General features: G+C 39.8%; 1 protein-coding gene across 11 annotated transcripts in view; it reads right to left on the reverse strand.

Moving 5' to 3' along the window:
- Positions 1-21,269, reverse strand: part of Spag9 (sperm associated antigen 9) — a 131,650-nt gene that overhangs the window by 40,434 nt on the left and 69,947 nt on the right. For all 11 annotated transcript variants that reach the window (XM_070028385.1, XM_070028384.1, XM_070028382.1 and 8 more), the window contains 3 exons: positions 15,408-15,615; positions 14,473-14,572; positions 9,389-9,510 (listed from right to left, as the gene is read on the reverse strand). In XM_070028385.1, coding sequence (XP_069884486.1) covers positions 9,389-9,510; positions 14,473-14,572; positions 15,408-15,615 — 430 coding nt within the window. The remainder of the gene's footprint in view (positions 1-9,388; positions 9,511-14,472; positions 14,573-15,407; positions 15,616-21,269) is intronic.

The following is a 21,269-nucleotide window of genomic DNA, read 5'->3' on the forward strand; positions in this document are numbered from 1 at the left end:
GATCCAATGTAATAGTCTTTCAGGAGAACACAGCTATTAAATTTGTTTCTCATAAGAAACCAAAGAAGGGGGGCAGGGAAGGTGGCTCAGTGGTAAAATGCATGCCTTGCATGCATGAGGCCCTGGGTTTGATTCCTCAGTACCACATAAGCAGAAAAAGCCAGAAGTGGTACTGTGGCTCAAGGGGTAGAGTGCTATCCTTGAGCTAAAGAGCTAAGGGACAGTACCCAGGCCCAGAGTTCAGGCCCCATGACCAAAAAAAAAAGAAACCAAAGAAGTGAAAAAGGAATGTATAGACTATCAAAGAAATAAAACCAAAAGCCCCTCACTCACTCAACCCAATAAGTTATTAGCATATGTTGAAAAACATCATGGGAGAAGTAATACATAAGCTCAGGTACATAAAATGTTTCTTTGGAAAGAATTTTAACATGTCCATTTATTTTACTTTTTTGGTTGGTTGTGGGGCTTGAACTCAGTGCCTGGATGATGTCCCATGTCCCTGAGCTGTTTTGCTCAAGGCTACTACTCTACCATTTGATCCACAGTGCCACTTCCAGCTTTTTCTGTATAGTTTATTGGAGATAAGTGTTTCATGGACTTTTCTGTCCAGGCTGGCTTTGAATCTCAATCCTCAGATCTCAGCTTCCAGAGTATTACAGGTGTGAGCCACTGCTGTCTGGCTTCCTTTTACTTTTTCTAAAGTTAATATTCCAGATTTTTTTTCCTGCCACTCCTGGGGCTTGAACTCAGGGCTGAGACTATCCCTGAGCTTCTTTTTGTTTAAGGCTAGTACTCTACCACTTGAACCATAGTGCCACTTCTGGCTTTTTCTGTGTATATGGTATTGAGGAATCAAACCCAGGGTTTCATGCATGCTAGGCAAGCACTCTACTACTAAGCCACATTCCCAGCCCATATATTCCAGATTTTAAAATAAATAAAATCAATACAGCAATACTAAAAATTCAATGCTGACATTTAACTATCTATGCATTCATGACAAACTGGGAGCAAGAATAAGTTCAAATTCCAGTAGCAAAATGATTTTTGCCAACATACAGTGAAGTTTTCAAAAGCTACAGAAACAGAAGAAACAAGAATTTAGGTTACTTGAAAAAGTATATAAAAACTGTGTTGTAAACTATCATTTAGATAAGCATGAAAGCTGAAAATATATGCAGAGCAAAAAAACTGAGCTCACACACATGTGCACACGCACTCGCACACACACACACACAAACACACACACACACACACACACACGATGAGAAAGCATTAAATGAAAATAGCAGCCAGGAATACCTAGCTTAAAAAGCAGTTATATGTAAGTATTTAAAAGGATACACACCAGAATATTCCCCTGGGTAAGCAGCCCAAGAGAAAAATGAATGAGAAACTCAATTAGACTGTTTTCAGAAAGCTGTGTTCAGAACTAAACTCATTTATTTTAAAATGAGAGAGGTGACAAAAAATGGAAATGATACAGAGAAATCTTTAGCTAAATACAAGTATAAATACTACAAATAAAAAACTGAAATATGTAATGAGAAACGTATAATAAAGGTTTTAAAGTTTACAATAAATTTATGGAGTCTCAGTGAAGTTTTCTTAAAATCTAGTATAAACAGGATTACCTAAAATTTTTACTTTAAAATATATTCTTACAAACTCATTATAGACTTAAGAAAAGTATGATGAAATGACCTTATACCTATTCAAGACTGAAAGGATAAAGTGTAATATACTTGGACATTTTACTGATTAAAAATAGGCAAAAACAAACAATCCTTCCTGGTAGTTTTTAAACTATAGCAGTTTCATTTAGATTTTAGCATCAGTAAGTCAAGCTATATCCACAGAAGGGCTTCAAAAATGAATACAATCACTAAAGAGTATATTTTTCCAAAGGTGCTTTGTTCTCTTAAAAATTCTCCTTTAAGAGGCTGGGAAGGTGGCTCAGTGGTAGAGTACTTGCCTTGCATGCATGACGCCCTGGGTTCGATTCCTCAGCACCACATAAGCAGGAAAAAAAAAAACAAAAAACAGAAGTGGCACTATGGCTTAAGTGGTAGAGCACTAGCCTTGAGCTGAAGAACTGAGGGACAGTGTCCAGGCCTAGAGGTTCAGGCCCCATGACCGACAAAAAACAAAAACAAAAAAATTCTCCTTTAAAAGGTTTTTAAGCCTTTTAAATGGTGGCTCATATGCCTCAGGAAGCTGAGATCTGAGGTTCATGGCTCAAAACCAGCCTGGGCAAAAAAATCTGTGAGAATCTTTCCTCCATTTAACTGTGACTCAAGAGGGAGAGTGTTAGCCTTGAGCACAAAAACTCAGGGACAGTGTCCAGGCCCTAAGTTCAAGCCCCAATACCAGCACACACAAAAAAAGCTTTTTTAATCACAAAAGTGTGAGATAGATCATAATCCCATTCATCTAGTTGTCCTATATGCTAAAAATGCAAGCAAGAAAAAGTTGTGTGGGGGCTGGGAAGGTGGCTCAGTGGTAGAGCGCTTGCCTTGCATGCATGAGGCCCTGGGTTCAATTCCCCAACACCACATAAGCAAAAAGGAAAAAAGCCGGAAGTGGTGCTGTGGCTCAAGTGGTAGAGCGCTAGCCTTGAGCTGAAGAGCTGAGGGACAGCGCCCAAGCCCAGAGTTCAGGCCCACGACCAGATCCCGTCCCCCCCCCCCCCAAAAGAAAAAGTTGTGTGGGCCATATTGAACCTATAGTAAATGCAGTGAGGAAAGTACATGGCAAATTGTAAAATTCAAAGAGTGGTATGAGAATTCAAATCAGGGACAATTCAGCTTTACTTAAAGACAGAAATGGAATCCCTGGAGATGATATCATTTATACAGAGAGTAAAAACAGCTGGAGATTGGCTTTGAGAGAAGAATGGGAGGCCTAAGCTAGAGGACTGAGTGATGAGGAGGTGTTTGGTAACTCAGACACGTTGTGTTATTCTAAGAAAGTCTCAAAGGATAGTCAAAAAAGATGATGAAGCCGAGCACTGGTGGCTCACACCTGTAATCCTAGCTACTTAGAAGACTGAGATCTGAGGATCACCATTCAAAGCCCCAGCCAGGGCAGTTAAGTCCATGAAACTCTTATCTCCAATTTACCACCAAAAAAATGGAAGTGGCGTTGTGGCACAAGAGGTAAACTGCTAGCCTTGAGCTGAAGAGCCCAGGCCCACAATTCAAGCCCCATATCAAGTGTAGTCTACAAGTCATTGAAGAAGCATCTAGCAGGAAGTTTAGAATTAATAGTTTGGGGTTGCAGCAAGAGATCTGAGACAAAGATAAAAATTAATTTGACATAAAAACTAAGAAATATCAGGTGCTGGTGGTGGCTTACACCTGTAATCCTAGCTACTCAGGCAGCTGAGGATCTGAGGATCCCAGTTCACAAGCCAGCCAGAGCAGGAAAGGCCATGAGACAAACTACCAAAAAGCTCTAGTTAACCTATTTGGTAGGGTGCTGGCACAGGACCAGTGCATGCACACACCCACTCTATCAGAACAGTGGAAGTTCATCCTATTAAGGTGAACAGTTAGAATCAGGAAAGGATGTAGGCAAGTCTGATTATCAAGGAAACCCAATACAGAAGGGTTCAAAGAAAATTGCTCTTGAGAGGTCACATATAATAATTGAGAAGGAACCAATGGCTACACCAAACAAGAAGGCTGTTTCAGGCATAATGAGTACAATGGAGAATGCTAGACGGCACTGAGATGAAGACCAAGTAGAACTGGAGAAATCCTGCCAATTAAATTACCCATATCTTCTGATGTATATTGCCAATATCTAGAATGATGAAGATATCTTATCAATGTTGTAGCCATAAAAGCATAACCATGGGAGAATAATGAGTGACAGGTGATAGGCAATAAAGTTACAAGGTAACAGGAAGACAGTACTTTATTTTATTTTTTTGGGTCCAGTCGTGGGGCCTGAACTCTGGGCCTGGGCGCTGTCCCCTCAGCTCTTCAGCTCAAGGCTAGCACTCTACCACTTGAGCCACAGCGCCAATTCTGACTTTTTTCTTTTAGCTTATGTGGTGCTGAGGAATTGAACCCAGGGACTCATGCATGCAAGGCAAGCGCTCTACCACTGAGCCACCTTCCCTGCCCAGTACTTTTATTTTTTAAAAAGAAAAGTCCTGGATATATTTAAGTTATGGGAGGAAATTAGTAAAGATAGTGCAGTTAAAAAATAAGTAATGAGAAATAAAGCTTCAGAAGTTAAATATATGACCCAATATGACTTCCAGATTCTAGAGGGTAACCATGGAACAAGTGTTTCAGAGTTAATAAAAAAAAAAAAGAGCCTCAGAAGGGGAAGGGGAGGAGATGCGAAGGGATGGGAAGGGGAAACAAAGGAGGAGGCAACAATGCTTGATAAGAAATGTACTCATTATCTTGCCCATGTAATTATAACCCCTCTGTACGGTATTTTCACAATAAAAAAAAGAAAAAAGAAAAGAAAAGAAAGTCAAGGGATGTGATAAATCAAGATAAAAGGTCAAACTGTTTGAAGTTATCTCTTTTAAACTACAAAAATCAGAAATAATCTAACTACTAAGTCCATGTATAAATGACTAAAATAAATTTAAGCCAGGTGCCAGAGGCTTATGAATATAATCCTAGCTTCTCAGGAGGTTGAGATCTGAGGATCTTGGTCCAAATCCAGCCTGAGTAGGAAAATTTGTGAGACTCTCAGCTCCAGTTAAACACCAAAAAGCTGCAAGTGGAGCTGTGGCTCAAGTCGTAGCACATAAGTCATGAGCAAGAAAGCTTAGGAACAGCGCCTAGGCGCTGAGTTCAAGCCCCAGGACTGGCAAAAAATAAGTCAAATAAAATAAATAAGTATATTAATTTAGTCCCAAAACAACAGAAGAATTTTATAGTAACAGATTATCTAGAGAAGTGATAAAAGAATTAAAGAATTGCACAGTAGTACCTATGTGTGAATCCAAGGTCAACTAAAGAATATTAGGGGGCTGGGAAGGTGGCTCAGTGGTAGAGCGCTTGCCTTGCATGCCTGAGGCCCTGGGTTCGATTCCTCAGCACCACATAAGCAAAAAGAAAAAAGCTGGAAGTGGCGCTGTGGCTCAAGTGGTAGAGCGCTAGCCTTGAACTGAAGAACTGAGGGACAGCGCCCAGGCCCAGAGTTCAGGCCCCACAACCGGACCCAAAAAAAAAAAAAAAAAGAATATTAGGGAACATCTTTGTTAGTTTAATTACATCCAAATGAGAATTCCCCTCAATGTTACCACTGAACTGCACTGAGCCAAGGAACAAACATGACCCAAAGTATTTGTGTAAGCATGTCATTAACCTTAACATATTAAAATATTCTAATTGAAATATTCTAGAGATAATAAACTATTATTTTCACTGCAAAAAATAGTTTATGGTCTTTCATCTTCATGGGGAAAAAACCCCTAAGGATTTTTATTTTAATCTGTTACTATTAGTTTTCTGACTTTTGATTTAAGTTAAAGACAATTCTTTCTCTTTTCTTGGTGGTATTAAAGATTGAATTCAGGGCCTTTCTACTGCTTGAGACACTTTCCCAGTCTAATCACAATTACTTCAAAGTGCTAAGAGGCTTAATTCTTTACAGGAAAAAGAGTATTGTGCCACCAATATAAAAAACTATACTACTTACTAATGGGCAATAGTGTAACAAATTATATTCAAAAGATATAATAATGAAGGAAACTTTGGCAGGCAAAGTATATTGATTCTGGTGGGAGTTACAACTCTATGCATTTGTCGAAACTCAAAAATGTACATTCAGAAAAAAAGTGAATTTTACTGTCTTAATTTGAATATAAAATTTCATTAAAAAATTTCAACTTAGGGGCTGGGAAGGTGGCTCAGTGGTAGAGTGCTTGCCGTGCATGCATGAGACCCTGGGTTCAATTCCCCAGCACCACATAAGCAAAAAGAAAAAAAGCCGGAAGTGGTGCTGTGGCTCAAGTGGTAGAGCGCTAGCCTTGAGCTGAAAGCTGAGGGACAGTGCCCAGGCTCAGAGTTCAGGCCCCACGACCGGACCCAAAAATAAAAAAATAAAAAAAATTCAAATTATCAGGGCATCAGTAGCTCACACCTGTAATCGCTGCTACTCAGGAGGCTGAGATCTGAGGATCGAAGTTCAAAGCCAGCCTGGGCAGGAAAGTCTGTGAGACTCTTATCTCCAATTAACCACCAGAAAACTGGAAATGGTACTGTGGCTCAAGTGGTAGAGCTCTTACCTTGAGCTGAAGAGCTCAGAGACAGTGCCCAGGCCCAGAGTTCCAGCCAAACGACAAAAAAAAAAATTCTTCCTAACATTTTTGCATCTGTACCTAAATTTTGTCAGGGACTCATTTTCTTAAGTCATTCAAATCTCAAAAGGGGGCTGGGAAGGCGGCTCAGTGGTAAAGTGCTTGCCTTGCATGCGTGAGGCCCTGGGTTCGATTCCTCAGTACCATATAAGCAGAAAAAGCTGGAAGTGGTGCTGTGGCTCAAGTGGTAGAATGCTAGCCTTGAGCTGAAGAGCTGAGGGACAGTGCCCAGGCCCAGAGTTCAGGCCCCATGACTGGTGCAAAAAAAATAAATAAATAAAAATCATAAAAGGAATTTTTCATGTGTAAATGAAGACTAGGATGCAAATATACATGTAAAAATGGAATATTTCTCAATAATTAATCTTCTGAGCCTTCCTTGAGAAATACAATTTACCCAATTTCTGCCAATGTTTTACTAAGATTTTAATAGTAGCATTCTCTTTATATATTTCCAAATAGTAGGGATCTCTATATTTAGTAATAAGTGTACATACTTTCAAATCTTTCTTAGTAGAAACTTGTAGGGAATTTTGTTGCTGCTTTTTTTCTTTAAATTTAAAGTAGGCTCTTACTATGTAGCCCAGGCTGGCCTTCTAGTCTTATGCTCATGATCCTCCTGTCCTGTCTTAGCCTTGAGTGTGGGGATTACAGGCATATGCTACAACTTACTGAATTTATGGAGAAAGAAGAAAAGTCACAATACCAATGACATATCTGGTGAGCAATACATTTAACATAACTTAATGTAAACAGTATCATACCACACTACATTCACAAGGATGGACAAATAGAACCTTCTGAGACCAGTATAGTGTGTAGTATAGTTACAACAATACAAATATATGCATATATATCTGGGGCTTGAACTCAGGGCCTGGGCACTGTCCCTGAGGTTCTTTTGCTCAAGGCTAACGCTCTACCACTTGAGCCACGGCACCATTTCCGGCTTTTTCTGTGTATGTGGTACTGAGGAATTGAACCCAGGGCTTCATGCATGCTAGGTGAGCACTCTGCCACTGAGCCACATTCCTAGCCAATACAAATATTTTTATAACCTATTATTTCTTCTTTTTTTTCCCCCCAGTGTGTGTGGGGTTGTTTAACTGGGGTTTGACCTAAGGCCTAAAACATGTTAAGCAAGTGCTCTACTATTTGGTCATGACTTCAACTCTCAAAAGCAAACATTTCTAATTCATTTTTAGTTTCTACAAGTTCTTTCTTTTTCTCTTCTTTTCCAGTGCAGAATTTGAACTAAGATCTCAAGTTTGATTGAAAGGTGCTCTACCATTGACCCTTGACTCAAACCCTTTACAAGGTCTTGAATTATAAGCATTAAAAGTAACTCAGGTCAGGTGATAGTGGCTCAGGCTACCAGCTACTCAGAATGTTGGGATCCAGAGAATGGAGGGGAAAAAAATCTGTGAGACTCTGTCTCCAAAATAATTCACAAAAAGCAGGACTCCCTTTCCAGAGGGAGGGCACCAATTTAGCAAGTTCAACCCCAATACTTCTACAAAAAACAAACCAATAAACACAACATGTGAAACCTAATGCACATGGCAAGACTTGGTGGCTCATGCTACTCAGGAGGCTAAAATTGGGAGGATCATGGTGTGAAGCCAGCCCAGGTAATAAGTATGTAAGACCTCCATTTCAACCACTAAAAGCTGTATGCACCTGCCACTACAGCTGTGGTGGGAAGTATAAATAGGAGGACTGAGCTCCAGGCTAGCTGGAGCAAAAAGCAAGAAACTACTTCAAAAGAAATAGAAGCAAAAAAGGTTGAAGGCATAGCTCAAGTAATAGAAGGCCTGCCTAGCAAGTGTGAGGCCCTAAGTTCAAATCTAAATACTGCAAAAATTCTCAAGATAGAGAGAAGAAAATCTAATTAATATGAGACAAAATCATATAATTATTGATGAAAGGAACCTTAAGGATTACCTAGAGCCAGGACTGGGAAGCTTGCTTTTAGTGGGCAGGATGACAAATACTGGGCCTTATCATCTCTGCTATAAACTACTCAACTCTGTTGTTTGATCAAAGTAATCATAGATAGGATGTAAACAAATGGGAAGGGAGGGTGCTTTTCAATTAAACTTTACTACCACACAAAGGAGATCACTGGATTTGGCTTGCAAGGCACAGTTTGGGTGGACCCTGAACCATAATCCAGTTAGTTCAGTGACAAAGAAATTATAGGCCAGAAAGGCTAAAATATTTGGCAAAGATCACCAGATAAATTTATAGTGGAAAAGTCAAATACAGTGTTCTTTTCAAATTATGTGTTTGACAATGAAAACAATTTTTTTTTGGGGGGGGGGGTTGGTCGTGGGGTCTGAACTCTGGGCCTGGACACTGTCCCTCAGCTCTTCAGCTCAAGACTAGCTCTACCACTTGAGCCAGAGCCACTTCCAGGTTTTTCTGCTTATGTGGTGCTGAGGAATCGAACCCAGGGCCTCATGCATGCAAGGCAAGCACTCTACCACTGAGCCACCTTTCCAGCCATAAAAACTTTTTTGAGGGGATGTGTGTATGGGGTAACTAATATTGAACCTGTACCTCTGAGCTTATACCTCCACAAACTTTAAAATGATTATATGTAACTTAAGCAACACATAATATTATAAGGTAAAACAAAAGGTAAAAGGTAAAAATGAAACAAAACAAAACAAAAACTCTTAAGTGTTATAAGTGGTTATTTTACTGTCAATAGAATTCAGTAAGATTTATTTAAGCTAGGAACTATCAATCTTACATCTCTTCCCTCCCCCTTCCCACACTACTGTGTTCCATATGTGTAAATATATCTTCAGAATATAGCAGAAGTTGCATAAATTGTGTTATATGAATTCAAAATACTAATCTGAGTGTATTTATAGGCATATTCACATGTGAAGATGCTTTCATTTTAGAACTTTTGGGATCTCAGTAATTTCCTAAAGGGGCAATAACTCTTCTAATAAAGGCAGATGGGAACATTCTGAATGAAATCATGAAAGAAATTTCTTTTTAAAATAGTACAACACTTCTCCAGACAGGCTGCCATACCTAGTAAATCTGCTCCTTCATCCACATCTCCAATGAGACCTGAGCCAGCTGAAGACAGTTCTTCAAAGAGAGACTCTGTATTGCGATCAAAAGCTTTATTCTCTATGCCTTTGGTGGGAGTGCTGTGTAACAAAAATGACAAGACAAAAACAACAAATTAGACATTTTTGGTCATATTTTTTTATACAACAGGCCAAGAAACATTATTTCTTTCTTACAGTTTTCACTTAGAATAAAGTATCAATTTAAAACATTTCTCAGGGGCTGGGAAGGTGGCTCAGCGGTAGAGCGTTTGCCTTGCATGCCTGAGGCCCTGGGTTCAATTCCTCAGCACCACATAAGAAAAAAGAAAAAAGCCAAAAGTGGCTCTATGGCTCAAGTGGTAGAGCACTAGCCTTGAGCTGAAGAGCTGAGGGACAGTGCCCAGGCCCAGAGTTCAGGCCCCACGACCGGACCCAAAAAACAAAACAAAAAAAACAAAAACAAATAAAATAAATTGATTTCTTAAAGGTTCCCTAAGAAATTCCCATGCAACTGCAAAGACAACTTTCTTAATCACAGCATGTTTTTCTTCAGAATCCCAGCAAACACAAACAATAATGGCCAGTATCTGACATCATACCAGACACTAGTCCTGGTCACATTCTTTATTAATTTACCCTCACAAATGCACCACAAAGCAGGTGTTACTATTTCCCCAATTTTATAGCTAAGAAGCTAAAGAGCTTAAGACATTTGCTAAGATCATCCAGCAAAAAGAATGAAATAAATAGGATTCAAACCTAGGCAATTTAGTTTCAGAATCCGTGACCTTAACTATAATGCTTTATGCTGACTGGAATAAATTAGAATGGCTCTTGAAAATTTTTCTTTAAAGAAAATTTGACAGATCAGAGGGAAACGGGAAAACATACAACAGAGGGGCCCATCAGCTGCACTGGACATTGATGAAAATGAACGAAGCCACTCAAAGGCAGCGATGGGAGGAAAGGAATGAGAGGATAAGAGAGAACAGCTTACACTAAGCAAAAGGGAAGAAATGTAAATATCACCTGATGTGGAAGAAATAGCTCAAAGCTCATAGAAGTCACAAACTTTATAGACCATGATAAGGACAAGTTGTCTTATGAAGGTTAAAATGTGTTTGTGACTTTAACTAAGTATCACTATTCCACAATCCTGTGAAATATATGAAATTTATGTAATCACCTAATCTCAATTTTAAGATTTTTTTTTTTTTTGGTCTGGTCGTCGGGCCTGAACTCTGGGCCTGGGCACTGTCCCTCAGTTCTTCAGCTCAAGGCTAATGCTCTACCATTTGAGCCACAGCGCCACTTCCGGCTTTTTTCTTATATGGTGCTGAGGAATCGAACCCTGGGCCTCAGGCATGCAAGGCAAGCGCTCTACCACTGAGCCACCTTCCCAGCCCCCTAATCTCAATTAAAAAAAAAAGGTAATTTGACAATATCTAGTAATTGGCTCAAGAACACTATACCCCAAAAATGTCCTATTAAAACCCTTTCACAAAGTCAATTATATGGAAGTGGTGTCATGGCTCAAAGTGGTAGAGTGCTAGCCTTGAGCAAAAGAGCTCAGAGGCAGAGCCCAACTGAGTTCAAGCCCCACCACCACCATTAACAACAACAAAAAAGGCAATTATCAATGAAAAAGATGACTAAGGCAGGAAGTGAGTGAAATGATTTAGGTATATTAAGCTCAGGGACAGCATCCAGGTGCTGAGTTCAAGCCCCAGGACCAGCAAAAAAGAAAAAAAAAGAAAGAAAGAAAAAGAAGAAACTAATACACGGCAGGTGTTTTGTAGTAATTATTAATTATCTAATATATGGAAGATATTCAATAGCTCCTGTCTGACATTCTTGAACATCAACAAATTTCAGATAACCCTAATTAAGATTGTATCTATTTATTCTCCTCCTGCTTTCTATATTAAAAAATATTTTGGGGGGAGCAGCACTCATAGTTGCTAAGCAGCACTCTACCACTTGAGCACACCTCTACTCCCCATTTTGTGGTAGCTATTTTCAAGGCAGGGTCTCACTTTATGCCCACCCTAGCCTGGAGCTGTGATTCTCCTACTTGTGCTTCCCTGTGCCACTAGGATGGCAAGCATATACAACTCTGCCCAGGCACTGAACTTCCCTCATAGCTGGGATAATAAGGGCATGATCAGGCTCAGCCAGCCATTGGTTGAGATGGAGTATCTCCAACATTTTATGTTTGGCCATTGAACTGCAATGCCCCAGTGGTCTCCACCTTCCAAGTAGCTAAGATTACAGGCTTGAGACACCATTATTAGATTTATTTCTTAGAATAATTAGATTCTTTTTTCCCCCCTTGGTCATGGGGCCTGAACTCTGGGCCTGGGTGCTGTCCCTCAGCTCTTAAGCTCAAGGATAGCGTTCTACCACTTGAGCCACAGCACCACTTCTAGCTTTTTCTGCTTATGTGGTGCTGAGGAATCAACCCCAGGGCCTCATGCATGCAAGGCAAGCACTCTACCACTGAGCCACCTTCCCAGCCCTAGAATAGATTCTTACAGTTCTGAAGGGAAAAAAAATTACATTCTTTCCCTATCTGGGGGAAGGAACAAAGTTTTCTCAAATTGTTGTTTCCCTCACTCTTGTTTCCTCAAATTACTCTTAGGCATCTTTTCCTTCATTTGCTATGTTTTGAACACATCCCCTTCAAAATTAGGTGCTGCTAATATGACATCATTAAGAGGGCTTCTCATTAGTATAGGATGAAGACCATTATAAAAGAAACCTTAGGCTGGGCACCATAGCTTATGACTATAATCCTAGTACTAAGGCAGCTGAGATCTAAGGATTGCAGCTCAAAGCTATTGGGGCAGAAAAGTACATGAGACTTGTCTCCAATTAACCACCAGGAAACTGGAAGAGCTGTGACTCAAAGTGGTACAGTGCTAGCTTTGAGCAAAAGTGCTCACAGATAGTGCCTAGGCCATGAGTTCAAGCGAAAGAAGAAAGAAAGAAAGAAAGAAAGAAAGAAAGAAAGAAAGAAAGAAAGAAAGAAAGAAAGAAAGAAAGAAAGAAAGAAAGAAAGAAAGAAAGAAAGAAAGAAAGAAAGAAAGAAAGAAGAAAGAAAGGGAAGGGAAGGAAAAGAAAGAAAGAAAGAAAGAAAGAAAGAAAGAAAGAAAGAAAGAAAGAAAGAAAGAAAGAAAGAAAGAAAGAAAGAAAGAAAGAAAGAAAGAAAGAAAGAAAGAAAGAAAGAAAGGGAAGGGAAGGAAGAAGAAAGAAAGAAAGAAAGAAAGAAAGAAAGAAAGAAAGAAAGAAAGAAAGAAAGAAAGAAAGAAAGAAAGAAAGAAAGAAAGGGAAGGAAGGAAGGAAGGGAGGAAGGGAGGAAGAGAAGGAGGGAGGGAGGGAGGGAGGGAGGGAAGAGGAGGGAGGGAGGGAAGGGGAGGAGGGAAGGGAGGAAGAAAGAAAGGAAGGAGGGAGGGAGGGGAGAAGGAAAAGGAAAAGAAACTGGCAAAGAGGAAAAGAGGGAAAGAGAGAAGGGAAGGGAAGAAGGAAGGAAATTTCATACAGCACTACTGTCTTGTCCTTTTGCCTTTGCTTTTTGGAAACAAAGAAGAGCTATCATGAGACAACCAATCGAACCAGAGCCTTGATTCTTAACTTTCTAGCCTCCACAACACTGAGGAAATAAATCTGTTACTCATAAATAATCCTGTCGGGGCTGGGTAGGTGGCTCAGTGGTAGAGTGCTTGCCTTGCATGCATGAGGCCCTGGGTTCGATTCCTCAGCACCACATAAGCAAAAAGAAAAAAGCCGGAAGTGGTGCTGTGGCTCAAGTGGTAGAGCGCTAGCCTTGAGCTGAGAAGCTGAGGGACAGCACCCAGGCCCAGAGTTCAGGCCCCACAACGGGACCAAAAAAATAAAAATAAAAAATAAATAAATAATCCTGTCTCAGGTATTGTTGTAGCAATATAAACAAGATACCATCTTTCCATATCTTCCCAATTGCTGCAAGGGTAATCGCCCCCAAAATTCAAACTATGAACAATGTACAGAAATTGGAAGGATAGGGGATGGAAGTATGGCTCAGTAGTAGAGCACCTGCCTAGCTAGTATGAGGCCCTGAAGTTCAAATCCCAGTTACCATCCCCTCAACTCTGGAAAAAAAAAAAGAGAGAGAGAGAGAAAAAGAAAGGAATTCTAATACCAACATTTTTTCAATAAGACATAATGACTGATCTTGTTGCCAGGTACAGTGGCTCATGCCTGTAATCCTAACTACTCAGGATACTGAGATTCGACTGAGATTCAAGGATCATAGTTCAAAGCCAGCCTGGCCAGGAAAGTTTGTGTGAGATTCTTTTTTTTTTTTTTTCTTTTTGCTTATGTGGTGCTGAGGAATCAAACCCAGGGCCTCAGGCATGCAAGGCAAGCACTCTACCACTGAGCCACCTTCCCAGCCCTGTGTGAGATTCTTATTGCCAAATAACCACCAGAAAACTCCAAGTGGAGTTGTAGCTCAAAGTAGTAAAGAACTAGCCTTGAGTTAAAGAGCTCAGGAACAGTGCCTATGCCCTGAGTTCAAGCCCCATGACTGATTAAAAAACAAAAAAGCCAGAAGTGGAGCTTTAAAAGCCAGAAGTGAGCCGGGCGCTGGTGGCTCACGCCTGTAATCCTAGCTACTCAGGAGGCTGAGATCTGAGGATCGCTGTTCAAAGCCAGCCCGGGCAAGAAAGACCGTGAGACTCCTATCTCCAATAAACCACCAGAAAACCGGAAGTGGCGCTGTAGCTCAAGTGGTAGAGCGCTCGCCTTGAGCTGAAGAGCTGAGGGACAACGCCCAGGCCCAGAGTTCAAGCCCCACGACCGACAAAAAAAAAGCCAGAAGTGATAGAGCTCTAGTCTTGAGCAATAAAGCTCAGGGACAATGTCTAGGTCCTGAGTTCAAGCGTCAGCACGCACGCTGTGCACATGTACACACACACACATAAAATCTTGAAAGAACTGATATTGTTGGTCAAAGACTCTAGCTATCACTAGAGTACAGAAAAGAAAAGACAAAATGTCTTAATCTTGTATTTTCTGTACCTTGAACCTTTATATCCACTGAGATCTTTGTCCATATCCAATTCAGGAGTGGATTCAATGATTGCTTGAACTTCTGATTTCTCTTCATTTTCAGCAGAGCCTAAAATAGAATATGATGAAACAAAAAATACATATATAACACAGTATCCTATTATGAAAATCCTGCTGCTTTTATTGTTTTAAATATGTCAACTGAGTAGTTTTAAAATGTAAAAGACAATGACAACATGCAGTTATAATGGTTAAACACAGAGACTAGGAACCAAAAACAAAAGCAATACAATGTGTCCAAGGCACTGCTTTCATTTGATTTAAAGGGAGATGCTAGACATGGTCACACACAAATTTTTATACTCCCAGCTACTTGGGAGGCTGAGTTAGAAGTAATAGCCCAGGAGTTTAAAGCGAGTCTAGATAACAGTGAGACACTGTCTTAAGCAGGCAGACAAAACTAAGAAGGTGGAATATGCAAGACTATCATACTATGGTAGAAGACAAGAAAGGATTTTCCTTTCTACCACTTAGGATCTCTTAACTCCCCAGAACCCAGCATTTTTTCTCTCCAAAAACTAGATGTAACCATTACTTCTTTTTTTGTTTTTTTTTTTGGGTCCGGTCATGGGGCCTGAACTCTGGGCCTGGGTGCTGTGCCTCAGCTCTTCAGCTCAAGGCTAGCGCTCTACCACTTGAGCCACAGTGCCACTTCCGGCTTTTTTCTTTTTGCTTATGTGGTGCTGAGGAATTGAACCCAGGGCCTCAGGCATGCAAGGCAAGCGCTCTACCACTGAGCTACCTTCCCAGCCCCTACCATTACTTCTTTTACGCTTATTTACAACTAAGCACAATTAAGTGGCCTCTTATTTATACATCTAAAGTACATATCATGTGGTTTTACTGGGTACTTTCCTAATAAATAAAAAACCAGGGTCACTTACCTGTAGATACATTCCTAGTTTCTTGGGCTACTTGTACTTCAATGTGCTTGCTTACATCTGATTTATTTAGTGTATCTGTGCCCTTTACAAGTCCTTCATTATCTTCTTTTAATGGAGTGTCAGGAGGGATTGCTGACACATCTGAATTGGTTATTGATGCTGGTGTGGTGGCTTTAGATCCACCTTGGCTAACGTCAGAAAGTTCATCCTACAAATAAAGGTAATTAAGAAGAAAGTTTTAACTAAATGATTTACTCTAAAACACTTTAAAAATGAGTAAGAGATGCTGGGCGCTGGTGGCTCACGCCTGTAATCCTAGCTACTCAGGAGGCTGAGATCTGAGGACCGCGGTTCAAAGCCAGACTGGGCAGGAAAGACCATGAGACTCCTATCTCCAATAAACCACCAGAAAACCGGAAGTGGCGCTGTAGCTCAAGTGGTAGAGCACTCGCCTTGAGCTGAAGAGCTGAGGGACAGCGCCCAGGCCCAGAGTTCAAGCCCCACGACCGACCAAAAAAAAAAAAAAAAAATGAGTAAGAGAAATGAACCTGCCCAAAGAAAGTTCTGTTGTTTTTTTTTTTAACCAAGTCAATAAAGAGTCACTGATTTGGAAATATGTCATTAAATCATGCATTTCCCAAACAAATGAGGATTATAAATAGAAAAATTGAAAATAGTACATTGGAAGTTTTAGCCATAAAATTACACATTAATGTCAATAACAGTTTATAATGGAAGCTGTAACACGTCACAGATATCAAATGACTGTAAAGTATTACAGCTATTATAAAGCAGTTAGAACATGCTCTAAAATAACAGTGGAATAACCTGATTCTTCATCCCACTAAAGTTCTGCAGTTTTAAAACATTTTATATCTTATCATTTAAAGTGTTTGTAAAAAATTTAAAAAAAAAAAAAAAAAGGAGGGAAGGGGCTGGGAAGGTGGCTCAGTGGTAGAGTGCTTGCCTAGCATGTATAAAGCCTGGATTCGATTCCTCAGCACCCCATACACAGAAAAAGACAGAAGTAGCCCTGTGACTCAAGTGGTAGAGTGCTAGCCTTGAGCTAAATAAGCTCAGGGACAGTGCCCAGGCCCTGAGTTCAAGCCCCAGGACTGGCAAAAGAAAAAGAAAATTCTAAGTCAACCCTAATTTAATACACCAACTTTAGAAAGTGAGATTAGGTAAGCATTATAATAAGCAGTTCAGGGAGTAACTATTATTCAAGGTTAACGTTCAAGAGATTCATCACAGATAAAAACTACACAAAATTGGTATTTTTCTGGAAAGGAATCCACTGTTTTTACCAAATTTTTCAAGGAGGGTTATGACTACAAAGTGATCTTTAAAAACTATCCAAAATGAGATAGAACCTTAAGAGCAAATTGTGGAATCTACAAAAAAGGGAACCTCACATAAAGTTTACTACCAAACCCAGTACAGTACATACAACTGTAGTCCCAGCTACTTGCAAGGCTAAGGCAGGAGATTCACCTGAACCCAGGTGATTAAGGCCAAACTGGACAGCAACATAGCACGGTTCACACTTGTTATTCTAGCTATTCAAGTGGCAGAGGTCAGAAGGATTATGGTTTGAGGCCAAACTAGGCAATAAGTTCAACCAGTAGCTGGTGTATTGGCAAGCTGCTGTCATTAAACTGCACAGCATACTGAGGTATGGAGGATCATAATTACAGGCCAACCCTGACAAAAAAGTTTGTGAATCCTCATTTCATCAGTAAAAGCTAGGCATGGTGCATTGTACCTGTCATCTTAACTATGGCAGGAAGATGAAGGTAAAAAAGTGAGACCCTATCTTAAAAGTAAACAGAGCAAAAAGAGCTGGAGTCGTATTTCAATGTATAGAGTGCCTGCCTAGCAAGCAAAAAGCCCTGACTTCAAATAAAAAATAAAGTTTACTATTAAATAATAAAGACCTTAGGTAGCTTACACCTACTTCATATAATTTTTATAAATTATTCTACACAATAGCATAGCAATGAATTTCACATATAGTATTTAAAATATTCACTATATCACATTTTGTCTTTGCCATTTTAATAACTTAAATAATTGTATATATCACAGTTGAATTATATTTAATAAATAGATTATAAATTTTTATATTTGTCATAAAAATTTGAAAAGTTCTTTATTCCTTCAATAGGACCCCTAATCATTCATTTCTATTTATCCTATTTCTTTCTCTTTTTTTTTTTGTCAGTCATGGGGCTTGAACTCAGTGACTCAAAGTGACTCAGAGACTCAGAAAAGAGTCTCATGGACTTCCTGCTTGGGCTGGCTTTTGAACTGCAATACTCAGATCTCAGCCTCCTCAGTAGCTAGGATTACAGGTGTGAGCCACCAGCACCGGCTTATCCAAATGAGGTGCTGGTGGCTCATGCCTGTAATCCTAGCTACTCAGGAGGCTGAAATCTAAGGATTGCCGTTCTAAGCCAGCCCATGCAGGAAAGTCCATGAGACTCTTTTTTGTTTGTCGGTTGTGCGTCTTGAACTCTGGGCCTGGATGCTGTACCTGAGCTCTTCAGCTCAAGGCTAGTGCTCTACCACTTAAGTCACAACGCCACTTACAGCTTTTTCTATGTATGTGGTACTGAGGAATCGAACCTGGGGCTTCATGCATGCTAGGCAAGCACTCTACCACTAAGCCACATTTGTAGTCCCCATGTGACTCTTATCTCCAATTAACCACCAGAAAACTGGAAGTGGTGCTATGGCTCAAGTAGTAAAGCACTAGCCTTGAGCTGAAGAACTCAGGGACAGCATCCAGGCCCAGAGTTCAAGACCTACAACCACCACCACCAACAAAAAGTACACAAGTTCTAAACAACTGTGAATGGATATAATGAAAAGAAGTTATTTTTCAATTTGAGATGAAGTTTTGTGTAAATCTTCAAACCTTTTGTGAATTGGGACTACCTACACATTACTGAATCATGTTTAAGACAACTTTGATCATCTGTCATCTGAAGTGCAATACTAACCATATGCTAATAAAGTTAAATGAACTATACAGCTAATTATTTTTATAGGTTACAAATCTAGATTATTTCCAAATAAATAGTCAACTCCTCATTACCTCCTCCCCTCTCAAAAAAACAAAACTGTATTTCCTTGAACTGGGGAGTAGCACTTAATATGTAAGTATGACAAAATACTGAATTGCTAAAATTAGTTTGTTGGAAATTGAGTCAGAAAAATTGAGAGTAATGGTTCTGGAACCAAAGAGGCCTACAGTGATCAGAGCTAAAAAAAATAAAAGGGGTATGATTTTGATTGATTTATCAGTCTGGCTAATTCATATTTATGTTATCATACACATGAATTCTCAACTCTTATACTCGTTAGAATGTAACACATATCAAAAGCTTGTAAACCAATTAAGACAAAGGATTTCAAAGTCCTATAGAATATCAAATGTGTCTATAATGAGGAAATAATTATGCCATTGAAGTATATGACCCATATACCAAAGTGGTTATTTTTACCTAAAAATATCTTACATAACCAGTTTGGCAAAAGCCCATTTTCCCACATTCATTTGTGGACCAGAAAATCAAAGATTCAGGAGAAAGAAAAAGGGACTATGATATCTCAATATTCTAAGGTTTCAATAGGAAGTGATAAATTAAAATCTACTTGTAAGAAAATGATGTTTTAGGTTTGCTCTAGACATCCAAATAACATGAAATTTATTTTTCTGTAACTTACTTTCCTATTATACTTTTGCCATATAAAAATATTTTACTCTTCAAAATAGCTCACTGTGTAGGCTGTACTTCTGACAACTAGACCACAGAAATAGATATAGCTAGCAAGAGAGCTGAAGAGGAATAAAAACTATAAACTAGTTTTGGTCAGCAAGAAGTTCATAAGGCAATATATAAAAAAATGGGGGAAACTTAACAGGACACAACATTTCTGAGGAGTAGTATGCCATTATTCTACCTTCTACCTGGTTTTCTTTTTGTGCTAGTTTTGGTCAGCAAGAAGTTCATAAGGCAATATATAAAAAAATGGGGGAAACTTAACAGTCACAACGTTTCTGAGGAGTAGTATGCCATTATTCTACCTTCTACCTGTTTTTTTGTGCTGGTGCTGGGGCTTGAGCTCAGGGCCTTTGTGCTGTCCCTGAGCTTCTTTTGCTCAAGCCTAGTGCTCTGCCACTTGAAACACAGCTTCACTTTCAGCTTTTTTGGTGCTTAATTGGAGGTAAGGGTCTTGCAGACTTTCCTACCTGTGTTGGCTTTGAACCACCATCCTCAGATGTCAGCCTCCTGAGTAGCTAGGCGTGAGCCACTGGTACCCTGCCCATCTACTGTAATACTGTAAATTCCTACTAACATCTAATTAGAATTTCCAGGTCATCTGCCTGATTGTGCTGTTTTGGTGAATAATCTTGACAGAAATGCCATGTTAGGCTGTGTCCTATTCCAAAGTTATTCTATATGACATAGAACAATTGCTTTCAGGCTGGGCTTTGCCCTGAGCAACCTCATCTTATAAATAAGCACTTTTGCTCCATTTTGAGTGAAAATGCCCAGACAGAATGACTCTACAACTATCAGTCTAGCACAAACCATGGAACAGACTGACACGTAATTTATTTATGCAAATGAAAGTTTGCCACCTATGTACTTCAAACTAAAATAGAAAATCATGGATTTGTAAGCACATCACACCTGCAGCAGAAAAACCAATCTCATGACCTTATCCAACATACCAGATGCAGGAATAATACAAAGCCCTCACCTGTACTGCATAAAAGGAAGTTTATCTAACACAAGATTGGCAGACACTAATCTGTCATCAGACTAATCTGGTTCCTGAACTCTGAACTCCAAACTTCAAATCCCATTCCTAAGGCTTCTGCTGGATCCCCCTGCTTGATGCCTGACCCAGACCCACTGAAACTGCCAATAAGCTTAGACGCTTAGAAGCAGTTCAATGCTTTGAACCAACACTGAGTTTTGATACCACTAAGTTCATGATGTTAATATCTTATCTAACACTTGCAGTGATTCTTGTTGATTCTGTATCAGATCTCTGCCCTTACTATCAATCAGGCTTCTTGTGGTGGGGTATACTCTTAACATGTTAACCATTTCTTTTTTGTTTTCTTTTTTTTGTCAGTTGTGGGCCTGAACTCTGGGCCTGGGCACTGTCCCTCAGCTCTTCAGCTCAAGGTTAGCCCTCTACCACTTGAGCCACAGCACTACTTCCGGCTTTTTCTACTTATGTGGTGCTGAACAATGGAACCCAGGGCCTCATGCATGCAAGGCAAGCACTCTACCACTGAGCCACCTTCCCAGCCCTAACCATTTCTTAATAATACTATAAATTCTATTCTTACTATGAAGTACAATGTGTGATCTGAGAATTAATATCAATAATTACTATTGGAGTAAAAACCTTGTTTGCCAACAGGCTCACAGCTATCAAGCAACAACAGTAGCACTGGATATAGTTTGTGAATTGTTATTCAAGAAGTTCTGACACTGGGGCTGGGAAGGTGGCTCAGTGGTAGAGTTCTTGCCTTGCATGCCTAAGGCCCTGGGTTCAATTCCCCAGCACCACATAAGCAAAAAGAAAAAAAGCCGGAAGTGGCGCTATGGCTCAAGTGGTAGAGCGCTAGCCTTGAGCTGAAGAGCTGAGGGACAGCGCCCAGGCCCAGAGTTCAGGCCACATGACCGAACCCCCCCCCCAAAAAAGAAGTTCTGACACTACCCAAGTGCCTTTTATATTTCTTTACATAATTGCTCATCACATTATTTGTTTGCTTATCAAATTCTATTTGCTGATGTTATTAAGATATCTTCAGCCCAAAGCAGGTGGCTCATG

Source organism: Dipodomys merriami, unplaced genomic scaffold (genome assembly GCF_024711535.1).
Source record: "Dipodomys merriami isolate MVZ:Mamm:240054 unplaced genomic scaffold, mDipMer1.0.p SCAF_19, whole genome shotgun sequence".
NCBI classification, from domain to species: domain Eukaryota; kingdom Metazoa; phylum Chordata; class Mammalia; order Rodentia; family Heteromyidae; genus Dipodomys; species Dipodomys merriami.